This window comes from Chiloscyllium plagiosum, unplaced genomic scaffold, assembly GCF_037043375.1.
Source record: "Chiloscyllium plagiosum isolate Xiang-an unplaced genomic scaffold, Cpla_swu_hap1 HiC_scaffold_9, whole genome shotgun sequence".
Classification (NCBI taxonomy): Eukaryota; Metazoa; Chordata; class Chondrichthyes; order Orectolobiformes; family Hemiscylliidae; genus Chiloscyllium; species Chiloscyllium plagiosum.
The window spans coordinates 37746944-37770522 of NW_028270147.1; the positions used below are offsets into that span (position 1 = coordinate 37746944).

The 23579-nt window shown below is 40.5% G+C and overlaps 1 protein-coding gene across 1 annotated transcript; it reads right to left on the bottom strand.

Annotated features, from left to right (window-relative positions):
* Positions 1-532: 532 nt before the first annotated feature.
* LOC122554289 (von Willebrand factor C domain-containing protein 2-like) lies at positions 533-23058 on the bottom strand. Its single transcript, XM_043699068.2, has 3 exons — positions 22351-23058; positions 10252-10381; positions 533-6890 (listed from the first exon to the last, which is right to left on the bottom strand). The coding sequence occupies exons 1-3, from the start codon at positions 22735-22737 to the stop codon at positions 6709-6711; spliced, it is 699 nt and encodes a 232-aa protein (XP_043555003.2). The 5' UTR covers positions 22738-23058; the 3' UTR covers positions 533-6708.
* Between the last annotated feature and the right edge of the window lie 521 nt (positions 23059-23579).

A 23579-nucleotide genomic window follows, 5' to 3' on the forward strand; every position in this document is an offset into this window, starting at 1 on the left:
GCTGAAGGGCCTGTTTCCACACTGTAGGTAATCTAATCTAATTGAAGGATTATTATTTTGTTGATCATGATAGGGGTAAGAATGACCTTACTGAGGAGAAGACATTTGAGATGCTGAATAATATTGGTGAAACATTGTTGAAGGTAACAGGATGAGTTTTAGTGAGACATCAATTCTCATAACTCTCCAGTTAAACCATCATGGGTATTTTGTTATATCAGCAATATTTTACAGCCAATTTGTCTTGAAACAAATGCAGGCCTTTTAATAAAATTGCAGAATCCATTTTGAAAAGATGTTGAGAGAATATATTTTAATTAAAAATAGTACAGGAGTTAAAGAAATCATTTGGTAAAATATTCCATGTTCTCATAGTCATCTCAGTGTGCATCATATGAACCAGCTGCTGAGAACTAATATAGATTATTTAAAAATTGACTGAAAATTGGCAATCATACAAGAGTGTGTTGCACATACAAACATTGAGGTGTGCTTTGTTATAATATGAATGAATTCCAAGATGGGCATTAACATCTGTACTCCACTTTTATTATAGTACAGTAATAGAAAATGCATTTGTACCAATGTAATACAGATTTTACAGAAATAAAGATGATTTCTGAATGAACAGCACATTGAGATTTGCAAAGAAGCAATCTATTCCAGGTTGCTGTTGAACATTGCACAAATACGAGAAGGATGAAATAATTATTCAATCATTCTCTGAGATCATTCTAATAGCAGACCTTACCAATGGGAAACAAAATTTTGAGTGATGTTATTTGCATAGGTAGTTCCAAAAAATACTGAGTCAACTGTAGCATGTTTATTTAAACCAATTAAGCAGCTGAGTTGATTGCATTTTCTAGATAGATCGCAAAGTGTTACTTATTATTGTATGGCTTCTTTTTAAAATTTTGGGAATTCATGACATTTTAAAAGAAAGTTGACAAAAGTATGCGCCAATTTAAAGGTAAAACTATGGTGTGATATTTGAACAATAGGATGATGCTCTTTAAACAATAGGGTCCAATTTATAATTTTCCTTGGAATTTGCTCTTGTATGGGCTGAGCTGATAACTGCAGAACCATATGTAAGACAAGTAATCAGTGAGGAAACTTGACTTTGCAGGTAAAACAACCAATGCACCAAATTATTGTGAATGGAAAGAAAGTAAAATCTTGCTATGAATACAATATTGACTAAAGTGGTCTACATTAAAGTTGCCCATTCAAATACAATGCAATATTGAACACACAGCTTACAGCTCTTTTAGATCAGACTCATTTCCATTGTGGTTCCCCTGGTGCTAATTGTATTTGAGCATCAGTGTGATATTAATTTCCAGCACTCCATCATTATCAAACACACTACGTTCTTGGGTCTTTTTTTTTCTCAATTTTTAAAAAAATGTTTGACCTTTTAACAAAATATACTGTGAATTTCAGCTTTATCATACAACAGTGCAGCAAAAGGAAGTCTTTAGCTATTGGAAGGAAGTAACAGAAAATCATCAAATAAGTCTATTTCTATTCGCATTGTAACATCCAAGTTGACTAACTAAAATGTAGTCCAGTAGAAAGCTCTGTTTAGTTTCTCCTCAGTTTCCCTTTCAGGACAATAATAACATATGAACTTGCAAGGGACAGTAAACCAAGATTGAAAATCAACCAACATTAGTGGCTCAGCAATTCTGTTATCTTCCTCTAAACTGATACAAGTCCAGATTGTTCTTTTCTTTAAACATTGCAACTGAGTACATTACAAATATATTCATGAGTTTTAATCATCAGTAACCAAAATGATAAGCACTAGGGTTTTACGGATAGATATGCTTTATGGATAACTACTTCAAATTACAAATTCTATTATGCTTGAAAATTCATAACTTAGCTATCTTGTGAAAGGAGCAAAATAGAAACGGATAGCTGTTACGTTTTCTATTTCCTTTGTACCCAACTAATGCATTGGAGCATCACTCCTGTTTGTTGTTATCTTGGAGCCAAGCAATATTTGCACGTCCAGTTTACATGAGATCAGCATTGGATTGAATTCTAGAATTCCTAATCTGTAATGATTTCCCTTAGCAATCCATAATTTGATTTGTAACTATGACAGTCATGTGATATGTACAGATAGTAATTATGATGTAGTCTTGATTATGCTGCAGAATCATAAGATGACACAATTGAGACTGAACGTTAATAGTTGTCATAAAAAGCAAAAATAAATGCAACTATATTGGGAACTTATGAACAAATATCAAGTAGGTCAAGCAGGTAGCAAAACAACGCATCTAATGCAAAAGATGGAAGTACAAAATTACCAATCAATATCAACAAACAATTAGCAAAGATGATAACTGAAGCCAGTGAAAACACAATAGTTTTAATAAACACTTTTGTCACCATCTCATTTAATTTGTATCCTGAAGATATGCTAAAATAAGGTTTCAATAGAAGTGACACAAAATAAATAATTTAACACAAATTAATTTCTAAAATCACCTTTCCTGTGTTTGCAATCTCTCTAATCAAGGTTTCCATTCAGAAACATAACTTCTTCCAAGTCGTGGAATTTAGGTTCATAGGATTTTCTGCTGTAAAGACTGCTGGCTATAACTATCCTAAATGAAGATACTTAACCAGGAAATGGGATACTTAACCAGGAATGTGACAGTGATGTTTCCTGTATCTAAACCATTGACTACAATCCCAGATGCAATGAAAGACTGCCTCCATTCTGAGTCCAATGAACATTCCACATTTGGTGTAGAGAGTGGATATATTGCATGCCAAGAATTTTTAAATGCATAATTTTCAGAAAGGCAGGCTATCTGCAGGGCAACCTAGTTGTTTGTAAGCCTTGTCCCCTTGCTGTGCAGCAATGGGAAAGAAGTGATGGTGAGTAAATCCTTAATTTAGCTGTAAGTTTCTTTCCATGGACTTCCCACAGTTGAAAGCAATCAGTGTCAGCAAATATGCATGGAGTCATTCAAGCAGAAAGAAAGTTACATCTGAAGGTTGCTGTGCTTTCTCTTTGTATAAATAAAAAGCACTTACTTTTAAACATGCATAACAGAAGATAGACATGATCAACAGTGCAGCAGTCTAATTGTTAAGTGGAAGCATCCCTGTTCCTCTCACAAGCCTTTATTTCAGGTTCAATTCAACACTTCCTTCATTCTGAAACTATCTCTGCTGGTGTCAGCTTGGCTCAAGATTTCTTGCCTCCAAGTCATAAAACTGTAGGTTCATCCTCACTCAAGGTACTTGAGTAGAGATCTATTTACTTTCTAATCAAGCTGTTCAGAGAAATTATGACACAGCTCTAGAATAGATGGGACTTGAACTCAGGAGGTAGAGGTGCTATCACTGCGTCACAAGAGCCTTAAAAAGCCTTGAAAAAAAGTGCAGTACTGAGGTGCTATTGAAGAGCAACATTATCCACCATTAAAGTGGATGCAAGGTATCTGGGCAGTATTCATATTCCTCTTCATTCCTTCTTCAACTCCTGCCATTCATAATTTCTGACCTGCTCCTAATCCTATGTCACCCTTGATTATTCCTTGTTTACTTTTTCATTTTCCACTGGATTGTTCAACCTTGTATTCTTTGCACAATTCAGTAAAAACAATGACTGCAGATGCCAGAAACCAGATTCTAGATTAGAGTGGTGCTGGAAAAGCACAGCAGTTCAGGCAGCATCCGAGGACCAGGAAAATCTACGTTTCGGGCAAAAGCCCTTCATAAAGAAAGATTCTGTGCACAATTCTCCAGCTGATTGTTTCCCAAATTACTTCTTAGTAACTTCACAGTAAAGTCTTGCAATATAGTATGAGTTAACCACAAAATATATCCCCAGCCCTATAATATAGCACATTTCCACTGATTCAAATTCTCCAAGGACCTATTAATTAATGACACGGTGTGGCATGGTGGCTCAGTGGTTAGCACTGCTGCCTCACAGCACCAGGGTCCCAGGTTCGATTCCAGCCTTGGGCGACTGTCTGTGTGGAGTTTGCACATTCTCCCCGTGTCTGCGTGGGTTTCCTCCCACAGTCCAAAGATGTGCAGGTCAGGTGAACTGGCCATTCTAAATTGTCCATAGTGCTCGGTGCATTAGTCAGAGGGAAATAAGTGTGGATGGATTGCTCTTTGGAGGGTCGCTGTGGACTGTTTCCACACTGTAGGGACCTAATCTATTATTTCTGTGCAGCATAATTTTCAGAAACATTTTACAGGAAATATGTGATCACATCAAAGAGGTTACAGAGGCGATTTATGAGGATGTTTTCAGGAATGAAGCATTTTAGCTATGAGGCAAATTTGCATAGGTTTACGTTCTATTTTTTGCAACAGGAGTTCCAAGGATTTAATAAAGATGTACAAGTTATGAGAAGCCTAGACAGAGTACATACAAAATAAAATTCCATTATCAGAGAGGTCAATAATTCAGAACATAAATTTAAAGTAATTGGTAGCAGGATTAGAAAGGAGTTGTGGAGATAGTTTTTCACCCAAAGGGTGGTCAGGGTCTAGAACTAACTGTCTTAAAGTATGGTAGTGGGAACGATACTTGTCACACTTTGAAATATTTGAACATGTACTCAAAAGGCTATAACAGTCAGCTTAGGAACACTGGACTAAATGCCTACCATTATACTGTAAATTTGCAGTTTCTAAATTATGATCATTGCATTGGGATATCCATCGCATTATGTCAGCAGTTGATTGAAAAGATGCACAGATCTCAAATGGAAGTAATTTTGACTTTAACTTAAATACTGATTGACAAGAGGAAGCTTGAACTGGTCCCAAATCAATAATTACACAACTATTGAACCTGAAACTTTGTTTCAGCTTGGAATGCTGTATTGGTCATTCTCTTACACCTTTATCCTCAATTATGAAACAAAAAGTGATCCATCTGAACTAATCAATCATATCTGGAAGAAATTCCAAGCAAGCTGGAGTTTGTTATATCTAGACAGGTTCTTCAACTAAGTATGTCGGGACTTGGGTTACACAAAGACAGTAGACAGGCAGGAGGTTGGAAGAACGCTGAAAGCCAAGCAGCAGCAGAAGGTGGAGAAGTTAGTGTTTAAGGTGTAACCCTTCTTCAACTGGGGGTGCATAAATGGGGAGCTGCAAATAAAGGGGGTGGTGGGACAGGGTGGTGAAGTGGGGACAGATGAAGACAGGCAGAGGGTATGACCTGGTTGGTAAATGGGAGGAATGAATCTGGTAGGTGGCCAGGAGGAGTGAAAGGGAGGGGAAGGGAAGGGAGGTTATTTGAAATTGGAGAACTCAATGTTGAGTCCTCCAGACTGTTGGCTGCGCAGGCAGTAGATGAGGTGATGTTCCTCCAGTTTGCAGTTTGGTTCGTGTTGGCCTCCTCTAGAGGAGGCCAAGGATGGTCATGTTGGAAAGGGAATGAGAAGGGGAATTAAAATGGGCGGTGACTGGGAGGTCCGGTCGGACCATGTGTGCTTGACTGAGATGCTTGGTGAAACGTTCCCTTAGTTTACGTTTGGTCTTCCCAATGTAGAGAAGACCACATCGGGAGCATCTGATGCAGTAAACCAGGTTGGAAGAGAGGCAGGTGAACATAAAGACAGAGCAAGGTTAGATGTCAGAAGACTGTGCCTTTCTAAGAGAAAAGTAGACTTTGACAACAGGCTACCGGTTTGTGCAGTGAAAGACAAGTTTGGATCTGTTCCTACCTAGAGATCACCTTGTAAAGAAGGTAATTACTGTTTAATATTTATCAGGGTCAGATTGGTCTCCTGCACTTATTTTGATCACTTAAGATGTACAAAGAGGACATTCTCACATTTGTTTTTCCCAAATTGGCTTAGGTTTTGTTTTGCTTGCTTTTGGGGTAAAATGGGGAGTGTACGTATTGTGATGCACCAGACATCATAGTCTGTGGAACAGGGATGGACAGCTGGATGTTTCATTGTCCATTATTATTTGAATGCTCCTAAATTCTTCACTCAAAACACGGAAGAGAATAGTTGATCATTGTTGGGAAAAATATTGTGGTGTTGAAAAATTAATTCCTTTGACTTCAAAGTGGTAGCAAATTTAATTGTGGAATACAAAACCTTTGGTTCCAGTTGGGGGTTTATTTGTTTCACACTGGCAGGTTTATTGAGAAGAATCACTCAGCTGGAAGAATTGAATTATGGTGAAATTCCAACACATTTCTGATGGCATTTAAAATGCTAATTGATCTTCCATTGTAATCTTTTCGTGGAAAAAATTATGAATAGTCATTAACTTAACAACAGAATTTGCTATTATAATCCTTTCTAAGCAACAGAACTTAAAGAAAATGTTCTATATTACGTCCAATGAAATCAATTTAACAGTGAGTTATGAATCTCACATTGAAAGATAATTTCTCTTTCTCCCTCCTGGTATCATTAACAATGTAATACACTGAGCAGTTCCTATTATATGCAAAATGCTCTGTTATTAAAAATAAACCATATCTAACGATCATGGAGCCTAAGGACAAAAAGTAATCCACAGAACCATTGTAATAAGAAAGGTTAATCTTCTGTACAATTGTGTATTTCATTAAACTTCAGTTTACAATTATAGATCCATGGCTTTTTTTAACATCAATCATCCTTCAGTATATATCAGGGAACTGAGGAGATGCAAAAAATATCAATACTATCTACAGTCTTGTATTCATTAATTCTGATCATCATTCAAAATGCAATTAGGAACCATCACACACTTGGCTACACGATTGCCTTCCCAGTAACCAACATCCTGACCATCATGGCAGTGGCAGCTGGTGCACTTGTCAACCCACACAGTGGTCCCTCCTGGGATTACATGACTTTGCGTGAAGTCGCTGTAACAATTTGGACCTTAAAATTTGAAATAGTGGAGAAAAAAATTCAAATTATTCAGTGTGGATCTATGGATTGGAGATGAAGGAATCAAGTTATCAGGTTGCAACACTTAAAAGAATTAAAGCCAGAAAAGCAAAAATATCAAAGTTTGAGAGGCCCGAAGGTTCTATTTCCAAGCTATACATCTCTATGACTCTACATAAAACAGAAGGATCAGTCAGTATAAGTTAACAATTTGGGCAGGGCCTAATTGTACTTCCTCAGCACGAAAAATGAAAAGAGAAGCAAGTAGAGGGCGACCTTTGTATCCACAGATCCGGTTACCATAGTTTCAGTTAACCGCAGTTTACCGCGTCCCCAACTTATTACATGGAACATTCCAGAACCAGGAATCGGGGCCTGCCTGAGAGGTAAATTTCCCATTTAAATGAATGGATTCGCTACACTGCGGTTGCCCTGTATTTAATAAGATCAGAAATTAAATTGGAGGATGAGGAAAAAAAATAGAAAATGGAACCAATATTCCAAGCAGAGAGATTGTTAAGCAAAGTAATGGTTACTGCAATGGTGACCTGCAATCTTCTTCCCGACCTCTCCACCCCCACCCTCTCTCCGGCCTATCACCCCCACCTTAACCTTCTTCCACCTATCGCATTCCCAACGCCCCTCCCCCAAATCCCTCCTCCCTACCTTTTATCTTAGCCTGCTTGGCACACCCTCCTCATTCCTGAAGAAGGGCTTATGCCTGAAATGTCGATTCCCCTGCTCCTTGGATGCTGCCTGACCTGCTGTGCTTTTCCAGCAACACATTTTTCAGCTAATGGTTACTTCAGCCAGGCACACAAAGAAATATTGAATGCATCAAAGAAATGAAATAAAGTGTGTATATAAAAGGCAGGAAGAATCCTATGCAAGAGAAAATTACGACACATCTGGATAACAGTAACAGGATAGGTCAGAGTCAGCATGGATTTATGAAGGGGAAAACATGCTTGACTAATCTGCTGGAATCTTTTGAGGATGGAACTCTGAAGATGGACAAGGAAGATCCAGTGGATGTAGTATACCTGGTCTTTCAGAAAGCCTTTGATAAAGTCCCACGTAGGAGCTTAGTGAGCAAAATTAGCGCAGATAGTATTGGGGGCAAAATACTGACATGGATTGAAAATTGGTTGGCTGACAGGAAACAAAATGTGGAGATAAATGGCTCCCTTTTGGAATGGTAGGCAGTAACCAGTGGTATGCCGCAGGGATCAGTGCTGGGACTGCAGCTTTTTACAATGTACATTAATGATATAGATGAAGGTATTAAAAGTAATATTAGCAAATTTGTTGATGACACAAAGCTGGATGGCAGGGTGAAATGTGAGGTGGATTTTAGGAGAATACAGGGTGACCTGGACAGGCTAGGTGAATGGACGGATGCATGGAAGATGCAGTTTAATGTGGATAAATGTGTGGTTATCCACTTTGGTGGCAAGAACAGGAAGGCAGATTACTACCTAAATGGAGTCAAGTTAGGTAAAGGGGCAGTACAACGAGATCTAGGTGTTCTTGTACATCAGTCAATGAAAGCAAGCATGCAGGTACAGCAGGCCGTGAACAAAGCTAATAGCATGCTGGCCTTCATAACAAGAGGAATTGAGTATAGAAGCAAAGAGGTCCTTCTGTAGCTGTACAGGGCCTTGGTGAGACCGCACCTGGAATATTGTGCGCAGTTTTGGTCTCCAAATTTGAGGAAAGACATTCTGGCAATTGAGGGAATGCAGCGTAGGTTCACAAAGTCAATTCACGGAATGGCGGGACTACCTTACGCTGAAAGATTGGAGCAACTGAACTTGTATACGCTTGAGTTTAGAAAGCTGAGAGGGGATCTGATTGAGACGTATAAGATTATTAAAGGATTGGACACTGTGGAGGCAGGAAGCATGTTTCCGCTGATGGATGAGTCCCGAACCAGAGGACAGAGTTTAAAAATAAGGGGTAGGCCACTTAGAACACAGTTGAGGAGAAACTACTTTACCCAGAGAGTGGTGGTTGTGTGGAATGCTCTGCCCTAGAAGGCTGTGGAGGCCAAGTCTCTGGATTCTTTCAAGAAAGAGTTGGATAGAGCTCTTAAGGATAGCGGAATCAAGGGTTATGGGGATAAGGCAGGAACAGGATACTGATTGAGGATGATTAGCCATGATCATAATGAATGGTGGTGCTGGCTCAAAGGGCAGAATGGCCTAATCCTGCACCTATTGTCTATTATCTATTGTCTAAAATATTTAAAAAAGGGAGAAATTGAGACCGGAATTGTCCATCACATTTGTACTTAAAATACAAAATGCTGGTAAGCAGTGCATCTCTCATTATTCTCCAAAACAAAACAATAGGTCAAACGCAGAAGCAGACCCATGCAATTCCCCCATTCACCTCCTCTCCCAGCACTGTGTTAAATGAACTCCATCCCAAGTATCAACCTAATCAGTTTCCTCTACCAGAAAGAAAAAGGACAAGGTTTGACACAATTAGCGTATAGGACATTTAAAAACATATTATGGTATATGGATGTTGCTGGAATTTATTGCCTGTCTCAGTTGCTATAGAAACGGGAAAGGTGAGCCACCTTCCTAACCACTACAATCCGTGTGCTGAAGGTACTCCCACAGAACCGATGAGGCACAGTTCCCAGGATTTTGATGCAGTGATAATAGCAATATATTGCCATATCTGGATGGTTTGTGACTTGGATGGGCATTTCCTATGTGCCTTATCTATTTAGTCTGTTTTGGAGGTGCTGACACAGAATCATAGCAAGCTGCACTCACCACACTGCACCTCAGACTTGAGTTTATGGATGATCAAAAGGTTTTCAGGAGTCAGGAGCAAAGTTCCTGCTAAGCTGTGTGGGCATGCAGCAGTCTGAGAGATCAAGGTGGGAGGTGTAGGAGGGCAGCAGGAGTCAAAAGGTCAAATCAAAATCAACGCACGTTCATATTTGCTGATAAAATAGCAATATTTAGCAAAGCTGATCCTAATCTGTATTTGTCCTTCCCAAATAAAACAGACTGCTCCACCATGATCACCATATATGTTAGCTAAATCTTTACCGGATAGAAGGAATGTTTTATGTCTTGAACAATGGCATTTGCTACAATGCAGTTGCATTGAGAGATGAAAGGGAAAAACGACAATGATTTGTGGTGAAAACTGAGTAAGTCTTTCCAAAATGGTCTAATCTAGGATTTGCAGGACCATTCTCTCACCTCAAGATATCTCTGCAGTTAAGTAAGAAAATAGCCGGCACTTCAATTAGGAAAACATTCCCACATGACCAAATAATTTCCAATGTCTTCCCATTCAGTGATCTATATTATTTTTTAAATCTTACCATCCTTGCACTCTGGGCAGCACTTTCCTTTCTCATACTCTGGATTAACACATGCAGGCGGAGCACAATCAGCGACTAGACAGCGTGCAATGCCATCCATGTCACAGGTACATTGTTCACACTCTGATGGCTGAAATACAACATGAAAATATTCACATGAAGGTTTGCAAGCAATCTGTCATAAAATGAATTAAAGGCAAGAAATTTGAAACAGGAGTCTGCTATTCAGTTCTTCGAGAATGTTCTACCATTCACATCTATTACATCAGGATAGTTTGTCAACTCCACATTAATCTCTTTCCTAAAAGTATCAATTGACCCTTAGGATCCATAAACATTTGGTAAATCAGAGCTCCAGATTGCCACAATGTCTTATATTTTTTTTAAAAAAGCATCCTAATTTCATTTTTTCTGTTGTCTAAGTCTATCTTCAAACTAAAAGTTCCTACTGATGCTTCAGCTTTTGTCTGGCAGCCAATATGTCAAGTGAATGAAGCAATGCCAATCTTCAAAAGGCTGAACGTGGATCCCATGGTGAGATACAGCCAGGCAAGTCATCAGAATCCTTGAAAATTGCTCATTTTTCAAAAACTATACTCTTACTTGGGGCATTGAAAACATAATGACTGCAGTTGAGCAGAGTTGTGTGGTGGGCCGTTCGAAGGGGGGGCTAATACAGATGTCAATTTCCTGCACTCATGGCTAGGTGTCCATTCTTGAATAGAATTTGAATTGGAGGGAAGTGTCCAACCTCATCTGAACCATTACGTATGATCTAATTTCTGACACATCCTCACTGGCACATTTTTCCCAGCTTATTCTTGGACTTCAGGGTTCTTGTGGTGCAGTGATGGTGTCCTTACCTTGGAATGAAAAGGTAGGGTTTCAAATCCCACCTCATAACATATCTGAACAAATTATTTAAAAATATCTCCCACTCTGTGCAGTGTTAGTGTCCTTACCTCTGGGCTAGAAGGCCAGGTTTCCAGTCCCACCTACTCCAGAAGTGTGCCATCACATATTTGAACAGGTTGCTTAAAAATACCCAATCTGGGACTTCACACTCCCAAGTGAAATCTTACAGTTTAAGATAAATATTGTTGCATGATAGTTATAAAGGCTCACCACATTTACAATAATATTTAGGAAATACAGGGTGATCAGGAATTGCCTAGTGATATTGTCAAAGAAATGATAATCATTGAATAATTACTTTGCATTAATATTTGCAGTACAGGAAGGTGGTGGCATTCTGAAAATCCCAAGAAAGCTTAACAAGATTACATAAGCAAAATAATTCCATTCTATGAGTTTCCTGCCCAAACGAAGGTCTTTGGATCGTGATTTACTGAACCATTTTTTCTTGGTGTTTTAGTCAGTGATGGTTTGCAATTGCTTTCCACTCAGAGGGACAAGTTTACTTAAGTCAAATCAGAAATAAAACTTTGCCATCGCATTATCTTAAACATTAGTCATTGAAGCTAACAGGCAGCTTCTTAAGCAAAATTTTAGCACTGGAGTAAATAATGGCACTAGATAGTCACAACTTCCTCGTACTAGATAGTTTCCATCCCAAGAGTTTAAAAAAACAAACAGATGAAAACCCTTGTTGCCGTATTCCAAAGATTTTTTGGTTTAGTAACAATTCCTTTAGATGCAAAATTATGTTACTCCATTATTGGAGAAAAGTGAGAAGGATAACAGGGAATTACAGGTCATTAACAGTATTGTTAGAAATTATTTGTCTATATTTAAGGATAGAGCACTGAACACTTTGAAAATTTATATTCATTTGTAAAGTATAGGATATCCACGATGAAGTTGACTGAACCGTTTGAAGAGTTGACTAAATTACAGGACAAATTAGTGCAAATGAATGTTATATATGCAAACTTCCAGAAGGCATTTGATGATGTTAAGCTAAATTGGAACTCGTGGGATTGAAGGCACATTGTTGCTACTCAATTTCTTTATCAGGTCAATAATCAGAAACTAGGGATATTGGGAAGATCCTCCAAGTGACAGGAGCTGGTTAGTGGTGTGCTGTCGGCCTGCAGTAATTTGTTTTGGGACATCACCAAGTTAACTGAAGACTTACTGACAGATTAGAAAGCTATTTAGCCAAGTTTGCCAATGACACAAAAGTAGGTGGCAGTATGAGCAGTGTATATAGAAACATAAATTATAAGGAGATATTAATAAAGTAAGCAAGTCCGTGAAACAGTGGCAAATGGATTTCAGTGTCGGCAACTGTCAGGTCAATGTTTTAATTAAATAGATAAGTCAGAGAGCCTTTTACTGAAACTTATAACATTGGAGGTCCACAGAGACTTAGGGTCCCATATAAATGGATTAACATATTATGAAAAGGTGCAGAAAATAATCAGTGTTAATTGAATGTTGGTCTTTTTATCTGGAGGACAAAAATGTGAAAGTCATACTAAAGCCTAAAGACTATTTGGAGTACTGTGAACATTCCACGTTCCACACCTTTTGAAGATATATCATCCTTGGAGGAAACATGACCGATTTACCAGGATGATACCTAGACTCCAAAGGTTAAGTTATGAAGCAAGATTGCAACAATTCGAGTTGAATTCCCTGGAACCTATGAAAAGTTTAATTTCAGTGAAGCTTTAAGAGGTAATAAGGCAAATAACTAGTATAGACAGGGAGCAACAACTTTTGCTAATTGAAGGGTCAAGGACTAGTGGGCGAATTTAAGTTCGAGTCAAATCTTTTATGTAACAGTTTGAAACTCTTCTTCAAATGCTAATTGATGCTTAATAGATTATTAATTTTGAATGAGATTGATAATTTTGTTAACCAAGTGTTTTAAGGGATGAAAGAGTGCTTTTATGAAAATACACGTGAACTTACAAATTAGGAGAAGTTTTCTTGAGCCTGCTCCACCATTCAATAAGATTGGAGCTGATCGGATTATAGCCTCAACTTCACTTTTCTGCTCACCTACTTTACCCTTTGACTAGAATCTGTCTACCTCTGCCTTAGAATTATTCAATGACCCTGCCTTCGTTGTTTTTTGGTGAAGTGAATTTCACATCCTCTCAGAGAAAAACAATCTCCCATCCTATGTTGACCCACCTGTTCCTGACACTAGCCATTCTGAGCTAACACTGATTTTACTAATATTGAACCAGGAGCCACCTTCTGATAATAAAATTTACAGTTACAGTAAAAATGTCAATGCTTTCAACAATTAACAGCCCACTTTAGTTCACTGCTGTCGCCTTGGCCCCCACATTCTTACTGTGTCTGATATTTTTAACTTAACTTCAAATGTATTACATTGACTACAAAATTGTTTGGAACATCCAAGAAAAAGTTGCAATATAAATTCAATTTGCTTTGTTTTGATGCCTGGATTATGTTTCACAGGAACATTATGAAATAGAATTTGACACTACCACATGCCGGAATATTGAGACAGTTGATTCTAATCTTACCAGAAGGGTGGGTGTTTAAAAAAAAACAATTTAAGGAACTTGAAAGTAAGGATGAGAATTTTTAAATTGCTGCATTTCAAACTGGGAGCCAGTGTTGGTTGGCAAGTAGAGAGGTGAACAGAATTGGGTGTAAATTAGGAAACAACAGCAGACTTTGGGCAAATGCAACATTATGAAGGTAGAGAACAGGTATCCAGTAAGGAAAACACAATAATAGTCAAGTCTAAAGGTAATAAAGCTATGAATTAAAGTTTCACAGAGTCGTTAAGCATAGAAACAGACCCTTTGGTCCAACGAGTCCACACTGACCATGTTCCCAAACTAAACCTGCCTGTGTTTGGCCAAGTGTTTCCTACTCATGTACTTATCCAAATGTGTTTGAAATGTTTTAACCGTACCTGCATTGACCACTTCCTCTGGCAGTTCATTCCATACACTAACTACTCTCTGTGTAAAACAAGTTGCCCCTGGGGGCATTTTCAAATCATTCTCCTCTCAACTTAAAAATATGCCCCCTAGTTTTGAACTCCCCCATCTGAGGGAAAAGACCTTTTCTCATCTCCTTATCTATGCCCATCATGATTTTATAAACCTCTATAAGGTCACCCCTCAACCTCCTACGGTCCAGTGAAGAAGTCCCAGCCTATCCAGACTGGTTTTATAACTCAACCCCTCCATTCACGAATAGAGGAACCATGGGAAGAGCTGAGTCAGGTGATGATACAGAGAAGGAGGAGGTAATCTTTTGCTGATTGAACAGACATGGAGTCAGAAGCTCAGCAGGTATCAAATAGTGTGCTAAGGTTACAAACAATTTGCTCAGATCCAGACAGTGATAAGAGCAAAGGATGAAGTGACTGTGATTAAAGACAATGGATTTGCTCGTTCTCAATTTTTGATGGGAAACAGTGTTGCTCACCAACTTCAAAACTGGTTTAGTCTCTGAAAATATTTTGTGAGTTTCACTCTGCTAACTTCCCCCACCCTCCTCTCTGACCTATCACCTCCATCCCCACCCCCATTCACTGATTGTGCTCTTTGCTACCTTCCCCCAGCTTCCCCCCACACTCCCCCCCCCCCCCCCCCCCCCCCATTTATCTCTCCACCCTCTCAATTCCTGATGAAGGGCTTTTGCCCGAAACGTCGATTTTTCCTGCTTCTCGGATGCTGCCTGACCTGCTGTGCTTTTCCAGCACCACTCTAATCTAGACTCTGGTTTCCAGCGTCTGCGGTCCTTGTTTTTACCCTGAGACATCCTGAGTCTAAATAGTCCAATGGATCCAGAATGAACAAAATTCACAATAAAACCAGAGCAATGCCTCATGTTACTTGAGGCAAAAAGCTCTGCCAATAGCTCTGAGCCAACCTGACACAATAACTATAAAACAAAAAATACAAAAGTCATGGATTGAGGCATTTAAGTCCACCTGCTTCGACTTGGATTATTAGCCAATTCAAATTGTTGCCTTTCAAAACTTTTGTGAAAAATTCCTGGAAGTAATGTCCTTTGATTTGTGGACATCAAATACAATAGAACCCTTTCTAATGCTATTTTGGAAATCATACAAAATGTTATGAGTTCAGGCTCCATAATATTTGTCAAGAATACGAATCATTCTAACGACAACTTTGGAAAACAAGTTACTTAAAATGGTTACATTAGTAGCAACAGACCAGTAATCTCAACTCAAAGCATGCAAAACTTCCTGTCTCCCTGTTATTGGCCTACCATAATGTTTTTGCCAAAGTTATGAGCATGGTATTGTTCCTGATTTTAAAATGTTGCAAGTTTACATAATGTTGAGTAGGAGGAGTCTCCAGGGTACAAAGTTTCTTCTGGAGGCTAAGATAATGGACTTGACTTTCCATAGATTGAAAATTGGTTAATATGCAGAAGAAAAAGAGTCAGGATTAATGGGTCTTTTTCAGGTTGGAAAGATGTAACAAGTGGAGTACCACAAGGATCAGTTTGAGGGGCTCAATTTTTACTATCTACATTAATGATATGGAGGAGGGGCACAGCGTAATGTACCCAAATTAGCTGGCAATACAAAAATAGATGGGATGGCATGTTGTGATGAGTACATAAGATATAAATAGGTTGAATGAGCAGCAAAAACTTGGCATATGGAGTTTAAAATGAAGTCAAGCACTTTATGAGGAAGAATCAAAAGGCAAACTATTATTAAAATAGACAGAAACTGTAAAAAGATGTAGCACAGAGGAATGTGGGTATTATTGTGCATGAAACTGAAAATGTCACGCACAGCAAGTAATTAAACAGGCAAATAGAATTTTGACCTTTTCTGCAGAGGGTTGGAGTTTAAAAAATAGTTACAACTTATAACAACTGTACAGGGTGTTAGTGAGGCCACAACTGCAGCGCTGAGTTCAGGTTTGTCTCAATATTTAAGAAAACATACCGGCACTGAGGGCAGTTCCTATGGTAATGCAGTTGACTTATCAAGAACAGTTAAACAGGTTAGGCCCTTATTCATGACAGCTTAGAAGAATTGGAACACAAGATTTTGATGGAGCTTGACACCGTAGGTGTTAAGAAGATGTTTCCCCCTAATGAGGGAACAGGAACTAGGGGACATAGTTACAAAATAAAGGGACACCATTTAAATCTGAAATGTATCCGACCAATAGATCCACATCAGATGCCATATCACGTGCCCTTCACTCCTCCTTAGAACATCTTGACGCCAAGAACAGCTACGTAAGAATCCTACTCATTGACTACAGTTCAGCCTTCAACACTATTATCCCCTCAAGACTGATTACTAAACGTAGTGATCTCAGACTAAGCGCCACTCTCTGAAACTGGATCATTAGTTTCCTGACCCACAGGCCACAATCAGTGAAGATTGGGGACAATATTTCATCCTCACTAACACTCAATACTGGAGACCCCCAGGGGTGTGTACTCAGCCCCCTACTGTACTCACTGTATACCCATGACTGCGTCGCTAAATACCAGACTAATGCCATTTACAAGTTCGCTGATGACCACCACCACAGGCGTCGAATCTCAGATGGCAACGAAACAGATTACAGACGGGAGGTGGAAGACCTGGAAAAATGGTGCACTGAGAACCTAGCTCTCAATGCCAGCAAAACCAAGGAACTCATTATTGACTTTCGGCGGGATGTTACTCATGCCCCCTCTACCCATTAACAGAACAGAGGTGGAACGAGTGGAGAGTGTCAAGCTCCTGGGAGTGGTCATCCACAACAAGCTTTCTTGGACTCCTCATGTGGACACACTGGTTACAAAGGCCCAACAATGTATCTTTTTCCTCAGGCAGCTGAGGAAAGTTGGCATGACAGCGAATACCCTTGCCAACTTTTATAGTTGCGCCATCAAGAGCACTCTGTCTGGATGTATCACTACCTGGTATTGCAACTGTACCTTTCAACATCGGAGATGGTTACAGAGAGTGGTGAACTCGGTCTGGACAATCACAAAGGCCAACCTCCCACCTGTAGAATCCATCTACCAGGCCCGCTGTCAAGGAAAGGCTGCCAGCATTCTCAAAGACCCATCCCAACCTGGCAATATTTTTCTAGAACCCCTACCATTGGGGAGAAGGTACAGAAGCCTGAACACATGCACCAGCCAGTTTCGTAACAGTTTCTACCCTCCTGTTGTTAAAATACTGATTGGACTCACAAACTCTTAACATTCACCTGTACCTGTGTTTTTGTTTTTGTTTCTGTTTACCTTTTATTTACTTATCTATGCTGTTTAACTGCCTGTATTGCTTGCAAGACAAAGCTTTTCACTGCGCCTCGGTACACGTGACAATAAATTCAATTCAATTCAATGTAAGGCATTTAGCCATTTTCTGATCCAAACCGCTAAATCACCCTCAATCCCATGCCTCTGTATTTTGTGCAATAGCCTACAGTGGGGAAACTTATCAAACGTCGTACTGAAATCCAACCGCTTTACCCTTATCCACCTATTTGGTCACCTTCTCAAAGAACTCAGTAAGATTTGAGAGGCACGACCTACCCTTCACAAAACTGTGTTGACTATCCCTAATCAACTTATTCCTTTCTAAATAATAAACCCTATCTCTTATAACCTTTTCTAACACTTTATCCACAACCAAAGTAAGGCTCACTGGTCTATAATTTCCAGTGTTGTCTCTACTCCCCTTCTTGAACAAGAGACAACATTTGCTATCCTCCAGTCTTCTAGCACTATTTGTGGAGGCAATGATGACATAAAGATCAAAGCCAAAGGCTCTGCAGTCTCCTCCCTAGCTTCCCAGAGAATCCTAGGATAAATCCCATCCGGCCCAGGGGACTTATCTATTTTCACATTTTCCAGAATTGCTCACACCTCCTCCTTGTAAACCGCAATCCCACCTAGTCTAGTAGCCTGTTTCTCAGTAGTCTCCTCGACAACATTATCTTTTTCTAGTGTGAATACTGATGAAAAATATTCACTTAGTGCTTCTCCTATCTCCCCTGACTCTACACACACCTTCCCACTATTATCCTTTATTGGCCTAATCTTAATCTGGTCATTCTTTTATTTCTGATATACCTATAGAAAGCTTTAGGGTTTCCTTGATCCTATCTGCCAACGACTTCTCAAGTCCCCTCCTGGTTCTTCTTAACTCTTTCTTTACGTCTTTAGGCTAACTTGAAACTCAAAAGTGCCCTAAGTGAACCTTCATGTCTCATCCTAACATCAGCCTTCTTCTTCCTTTTGACAAGAGATTCAACTTCTTTAGTAAATCACGGCTCCCTTGCTTGACCACTTCCTCCCTGCCTGACAGGTACATACTTATCAAGGACCCGCAATAGCTGTTCCTTGAATAAGCTCCACATTTCAATTGTGCCCATCCCCTGCAGTTTCCTTCCCCATCCTATGCATCCTAAATCTTGCCTAATTGTATCGTAATTGCCTTTCCCCCAGCTATAACTTTTGCCCTGCAGTATATACCTATTCCTTTCCATCACAAAAGTAAACATAACCGAATTGTGGTCACTATCACCAAAGTGCTCACCTCACCTCCAAATCTAACACCTGACCTGGTTCATTACCCAGTACTAAATCTAATGTGGCCTCGCCCCTTATTGACCTGTCTACATGCTGTGGCAGGAAACCATCCTGCACACATTGGACAAAAATTGATCTATCTAAAGTACTCGAACTATAGTATTCTGAGTCAATATTTGGAAAGTTAAAGTCCCCCATGATAACTACTCTGTCACTCTCACTCCTGTCGAGAATCATCTTTGCTATCCTTTCCTCTAAATCTCTGGAACTACTCGGAGGCCTATAGAAAACTCTCAACAGGGTAACCTTTCCTGTTTCTAACCTCAGCCCATACTAATTCAGTAGATGAGTCCTCAAATGTCCTTTCTGCAACTGTAATGCTGTCTTTGGTGAACAATCCTCCCAGCCATCCACCACCACCTTCTGTGCTCTTAATGAAACATCTAAACCCTGAACCTGCAACAACCATTCCTGTCCCTGCTCTATCCAAGTTTCTGAAATGGCCACAACATCGAAGTCCCAGGTATCAACCCATGCTGCAAGTTAACCCACCTTATTCCGGATGCTCTTGGTGTTGAAGTAGACACACTTCAGACCAATTTCTTACTTGCCGGTGCACTCTTGCATCCTTGAAACCTTATTTCTGACTTCACTACTTTCAACCTCCTGTATGCTCAAACTACAATTCAGGTTCCCAACCGTCTGTTGAATTAATTTAAACCCACCCGAACAGCATGAGCAAATGTTCCCCCCCAGGATAGTGGTACTCCTTTTGTTCAGTTGAAGACCATCCTGTTTGTGGAGGTCTCCCACCTAACCCAGAAAGAGCCCCAATTATCCAGGTATCCAAAATCCTACCTCCTGCACCACCCCTGTAGCCACGTGTTCAAGTCCTCTTTCTCCCTATTCCTCACCTCGCTAGCACATGGCACAGACAACAAACCAGAGATAACAACTCTGTCTGTTCTAGCTCTAAGCTTCTGCCCTAGCTCCCTGAATTTCTGCCTTAAGTCCCCATCCCTTTTCCTACCTCTGTCGTTGGTGCCTAGGTGGACCACGACTTGGGGCTGCTCATCCTCCCCCTTCAAGAATTCCAAAAACGCAATCAGGGACATCATGGACCCTGGCACCTGGGAAGTAACACACCAACTGTGAGTGTCTCTCGTTCCCACAGAACCTCCTATCTGTCCCCCTAACTATTGCTTTGCTTCTCTTCCCCCTCCCCTTCTGAGCAACAGGAACAGACTCCGTGCCAGAGAACTGTACCCATGGCTTATGCCTGGTAAGTCATCCTCCGCAACAGTATCCAAAACGGGATACTTGCTGTTGAGGGGAACGGCCACAGGGGGGACCCCTGCACTGCCTGCCAGTTCCCTTTCTGTCCCCTGACAGTAAACCATCTCCCACCTTGTTGTACCTGAGGTGTGACTACCTCCCTGTAACTCCTCTCAATAACCCCCTCAGCCTCCCAAATAATCCGAAGGTCATCTAGTTCCAGATCCAGCTCCCTAACACGGTTTTAAAGGAGCTGGAGTTGGGTGCACTTCCCCGCAGATGCAGTCAGCAGGGATACTAGTGGTGACCCTTACCCCCCACATTCTACAGAAGGAACATTCAACTGCCCTAACTTCCATTCTCACTATTCAAAATTCCCAGCGAGACTACTGAAAAACTAAAGGATGAATGCTGGGTCAACTACTTTTCATCACTTATATAAATGATTTGGATGTGAACATAGGAGGCATAGTGAGTAAGTTTGCAGCTGACACCAAAATTGGAGGCGTAGTGGACAGCGAAGAAGGTTACCTCAGATTACAATGGGATCTTGATCAGACGGGCCAATGGGCTGAAGAGTAGCAGATGGAGTTTAATTTAGATAAATATGAGGTGTTGCATTTTGGAAAAGCAAATCAGAGCAGGACTTATACACTTAATGGTGAGGCCCTGGGGAGTGATGCTGAACGAAGAGACTTTGGAGTGCAGGTTCATAGCTCCTTGAAAGTGGAGTCATGGGTAGATAGGATAGTGAAGAAGGCATTTGGTATGCTTTCCTTTATTGGTCAGAGTATTGAGTTAGGAGGTCATGGTGCAGCTGTACAGGAAATTGGTTAGGCCACTTTTGGAATGTTGTGTACAATTCTGGTCAGAGGCTGGGGTTGTTTTCCCTGGAGTGCCAGAGGCTGAGGGGTGACCTTATAGAGGTTTATTAAATCATAGGATGGAGGAGTCCAGAACTAGAGGGCATAGGTTTAGGGTGAAAGGGAAAAGATATAAAAGGGATCTAAGGGGTAACTTTTTCACACAGAGAGTGATGCGTGTATGAAGTGAGTTGCCAGAGGAAGTGGTGGAGGCTGGTACAGTTACAACATTTGAAAGGCATCTGGATGGTTAGATGAATAGGAAGGTTTTAGAGGGATATGGGCCAAGTGCTAGCAAATGGGACTAGATTAGGATATCTGGTTGGCATGAACAAGCTGGACCGAAGGGTCTGTTTCCGTGCTGTTCATCTCGATGACTTCTCCAAGACAGTAGTGAATATTTGGCATTCTCTACCCCATAGCATTTTGGAGGCTAAATCACTGAAAGCATTGAAAGAGGAGATGGATAGTTTTTTTTTGAATGATGTTTTTAACTGTGCTAAAGGCTACAACGATGAGGAGTTATGACACATGATGGTACCAGAATAGATCATTCATGACTTTGGTTGGAGCCATTTTGGTGTTGTAGGAGGGACAGTCTGGGACAGAATTGGAGAGATTCAGACAGAGACAAAAGCACAAATCTAAATGATAACATCTTGAAAGAATTTGCTGAAAAGTGGAAATTGGACAGCTGGTGAGAGCACAGTCAAGAGGGAGACATTCTAAAGAGGATGAGTACTTTTGAAGTGTAGTTAATAGTGTTTTTCATCAAAGTGCTTCTACCTGTGAAGTACATCTGTACTTCAGACAACCCTTTTAAGTGTGAACACAAAACAATAAATATCACTATTCTTTCTGAGAAGGCAGTTAATTGAATGCTTATGTGTTGTTATCCATACAGCTGTTCCAAAATCTTCTGTGGTAGACATTAACAAAAAAGTTTATTTTAACCACGGCAGACTGTTTGAGTGGAATATTCTTGAAAAGCATTGTCAGCGCTCAAGGGATTAAACTGACTGCACATCTACACAGCCTTGCGGAAAGAAAGACTACAGAAAACAAACCTGGAATAAAAGTTGGGGAATGAACATTTACGGATCATAGCGTTAAACAGAAGAGTAGAGAGACAGCAAGAAACGAAGCCGTGAAATAAAGATGATGGCAAAGGATTTGGCGAGTTTAAGGGCTAGACAAAGACCAGACATCGTAGTTAAATATCGGGTGGAGACGAAAATGTCATGTAACAAAGTAATATCACAAAAAAAATTCGGAAAGAGAGAGAGAATATGAAACACCAGAAAGCAGACCAGAAAGGGAACAGAAACAACTAGACAGACATGAAGCAACTTTCTGTGAGAATCCCAATTGTAGTTTATCATCTAATTGGGATTAGTTGCCCCTGAGTCCTCCTTAACAAAATGCCAGCTCTGTCCCCTGCAACAATGGGATTTCTCGATGGCCGCTTTGATACCTGGAAGTGCTGGCCCAGCTCGTACACAGCTCCGCGGTATTCACAGCCGATCCTCTCGCAGCGGGGGCAGCAGTCGCTCGGGTAGTGGCTGACATGGATACAGGCTGGAGGCAGCGGTCCACACTCGGTGTGAGGGGTGCACACTGGGCCGGCCAGCGTGCACTCGCATTGGCTGCAGGGATCCAACTCCAGCGTGTACCACTCACCCACATAATAAACCCTGCCGTTCGCCTCGCAAGTCCTGGGCATTGAGAATGCCAGGCTGTGCCCTCCTAACAGTGCCAGGAGCAGCGAGAAAAGCAGCTGGCCCGCCTGCACTGACATGCTGCTTGGTGGCTCCTTGTAAATCCGGAGGCTGCAATGATGCGGGAGGATTGTTTGTAGCATCTGGGATTGGAGAGGCAACTTTCCGTCCAAATGCGCAGGAATGCTGCCGTATCGATCCGGTCTCCTCCACTCTCTCCGTTTCCAGACGTTTGGATACGGCGGTCACTGCGAAAAAATAAACTTTCGTTTCAAATAAATGCTCGAACAGATTTTTAAAACTCTTTTGGGAAAACGCCGAGATCTATCTTTGTGGATTTCGGGAAGAGGGGGAGTAACTGCAGCAGCAGCTGTAAATGTAGAATTTGCAAAACGTTCAAATTCCAGCTGTAAACGAAATGCAAAATAAAAGTCACTGCTTATGTCTATTGGTTCGTCACCCAAATGTCTCCTTTAGTCCCCCTTTCAGCTCTGATCTCCAGCATCTGCAGACCTCACTTTCTCCTCCTTTATTCCCCCCCCCCCCCCCAGCGAGTGCTTGACGCTGCAATGTCTGCTCAGGACATGAGTTTAATTGTTATTCTCAGTGGGAGGGATTCTTTGCCCAGGATTATCGATTTGTCTTGATTTTCCTGCCTATCTTGTGTCACTGCAGATACCAAGAGTCGTCCCACCCCCTCGCACGTGCTGGACCAATAAAAAAAGGTTAAAAATCACACAACACCAGATTATAGTCCAACAGGCTTAATTGGAAGCACTAGCTTTCAGAGCGCTGCTCCTTCATCAGGTGGTTGTGGAGAACACAATTGTAAGAAACAGAATTTATAGCAAAAGTTTGCAATGTGATGTAATTGAAATTATACATTGAAAAATACCTTGATTGTTTGTTAAGGCTCTCATCTGTTAGAATGACCATGTTAGTTTCATTTCTTTCATACATAAATCACAAATCTCACGTTAACTTT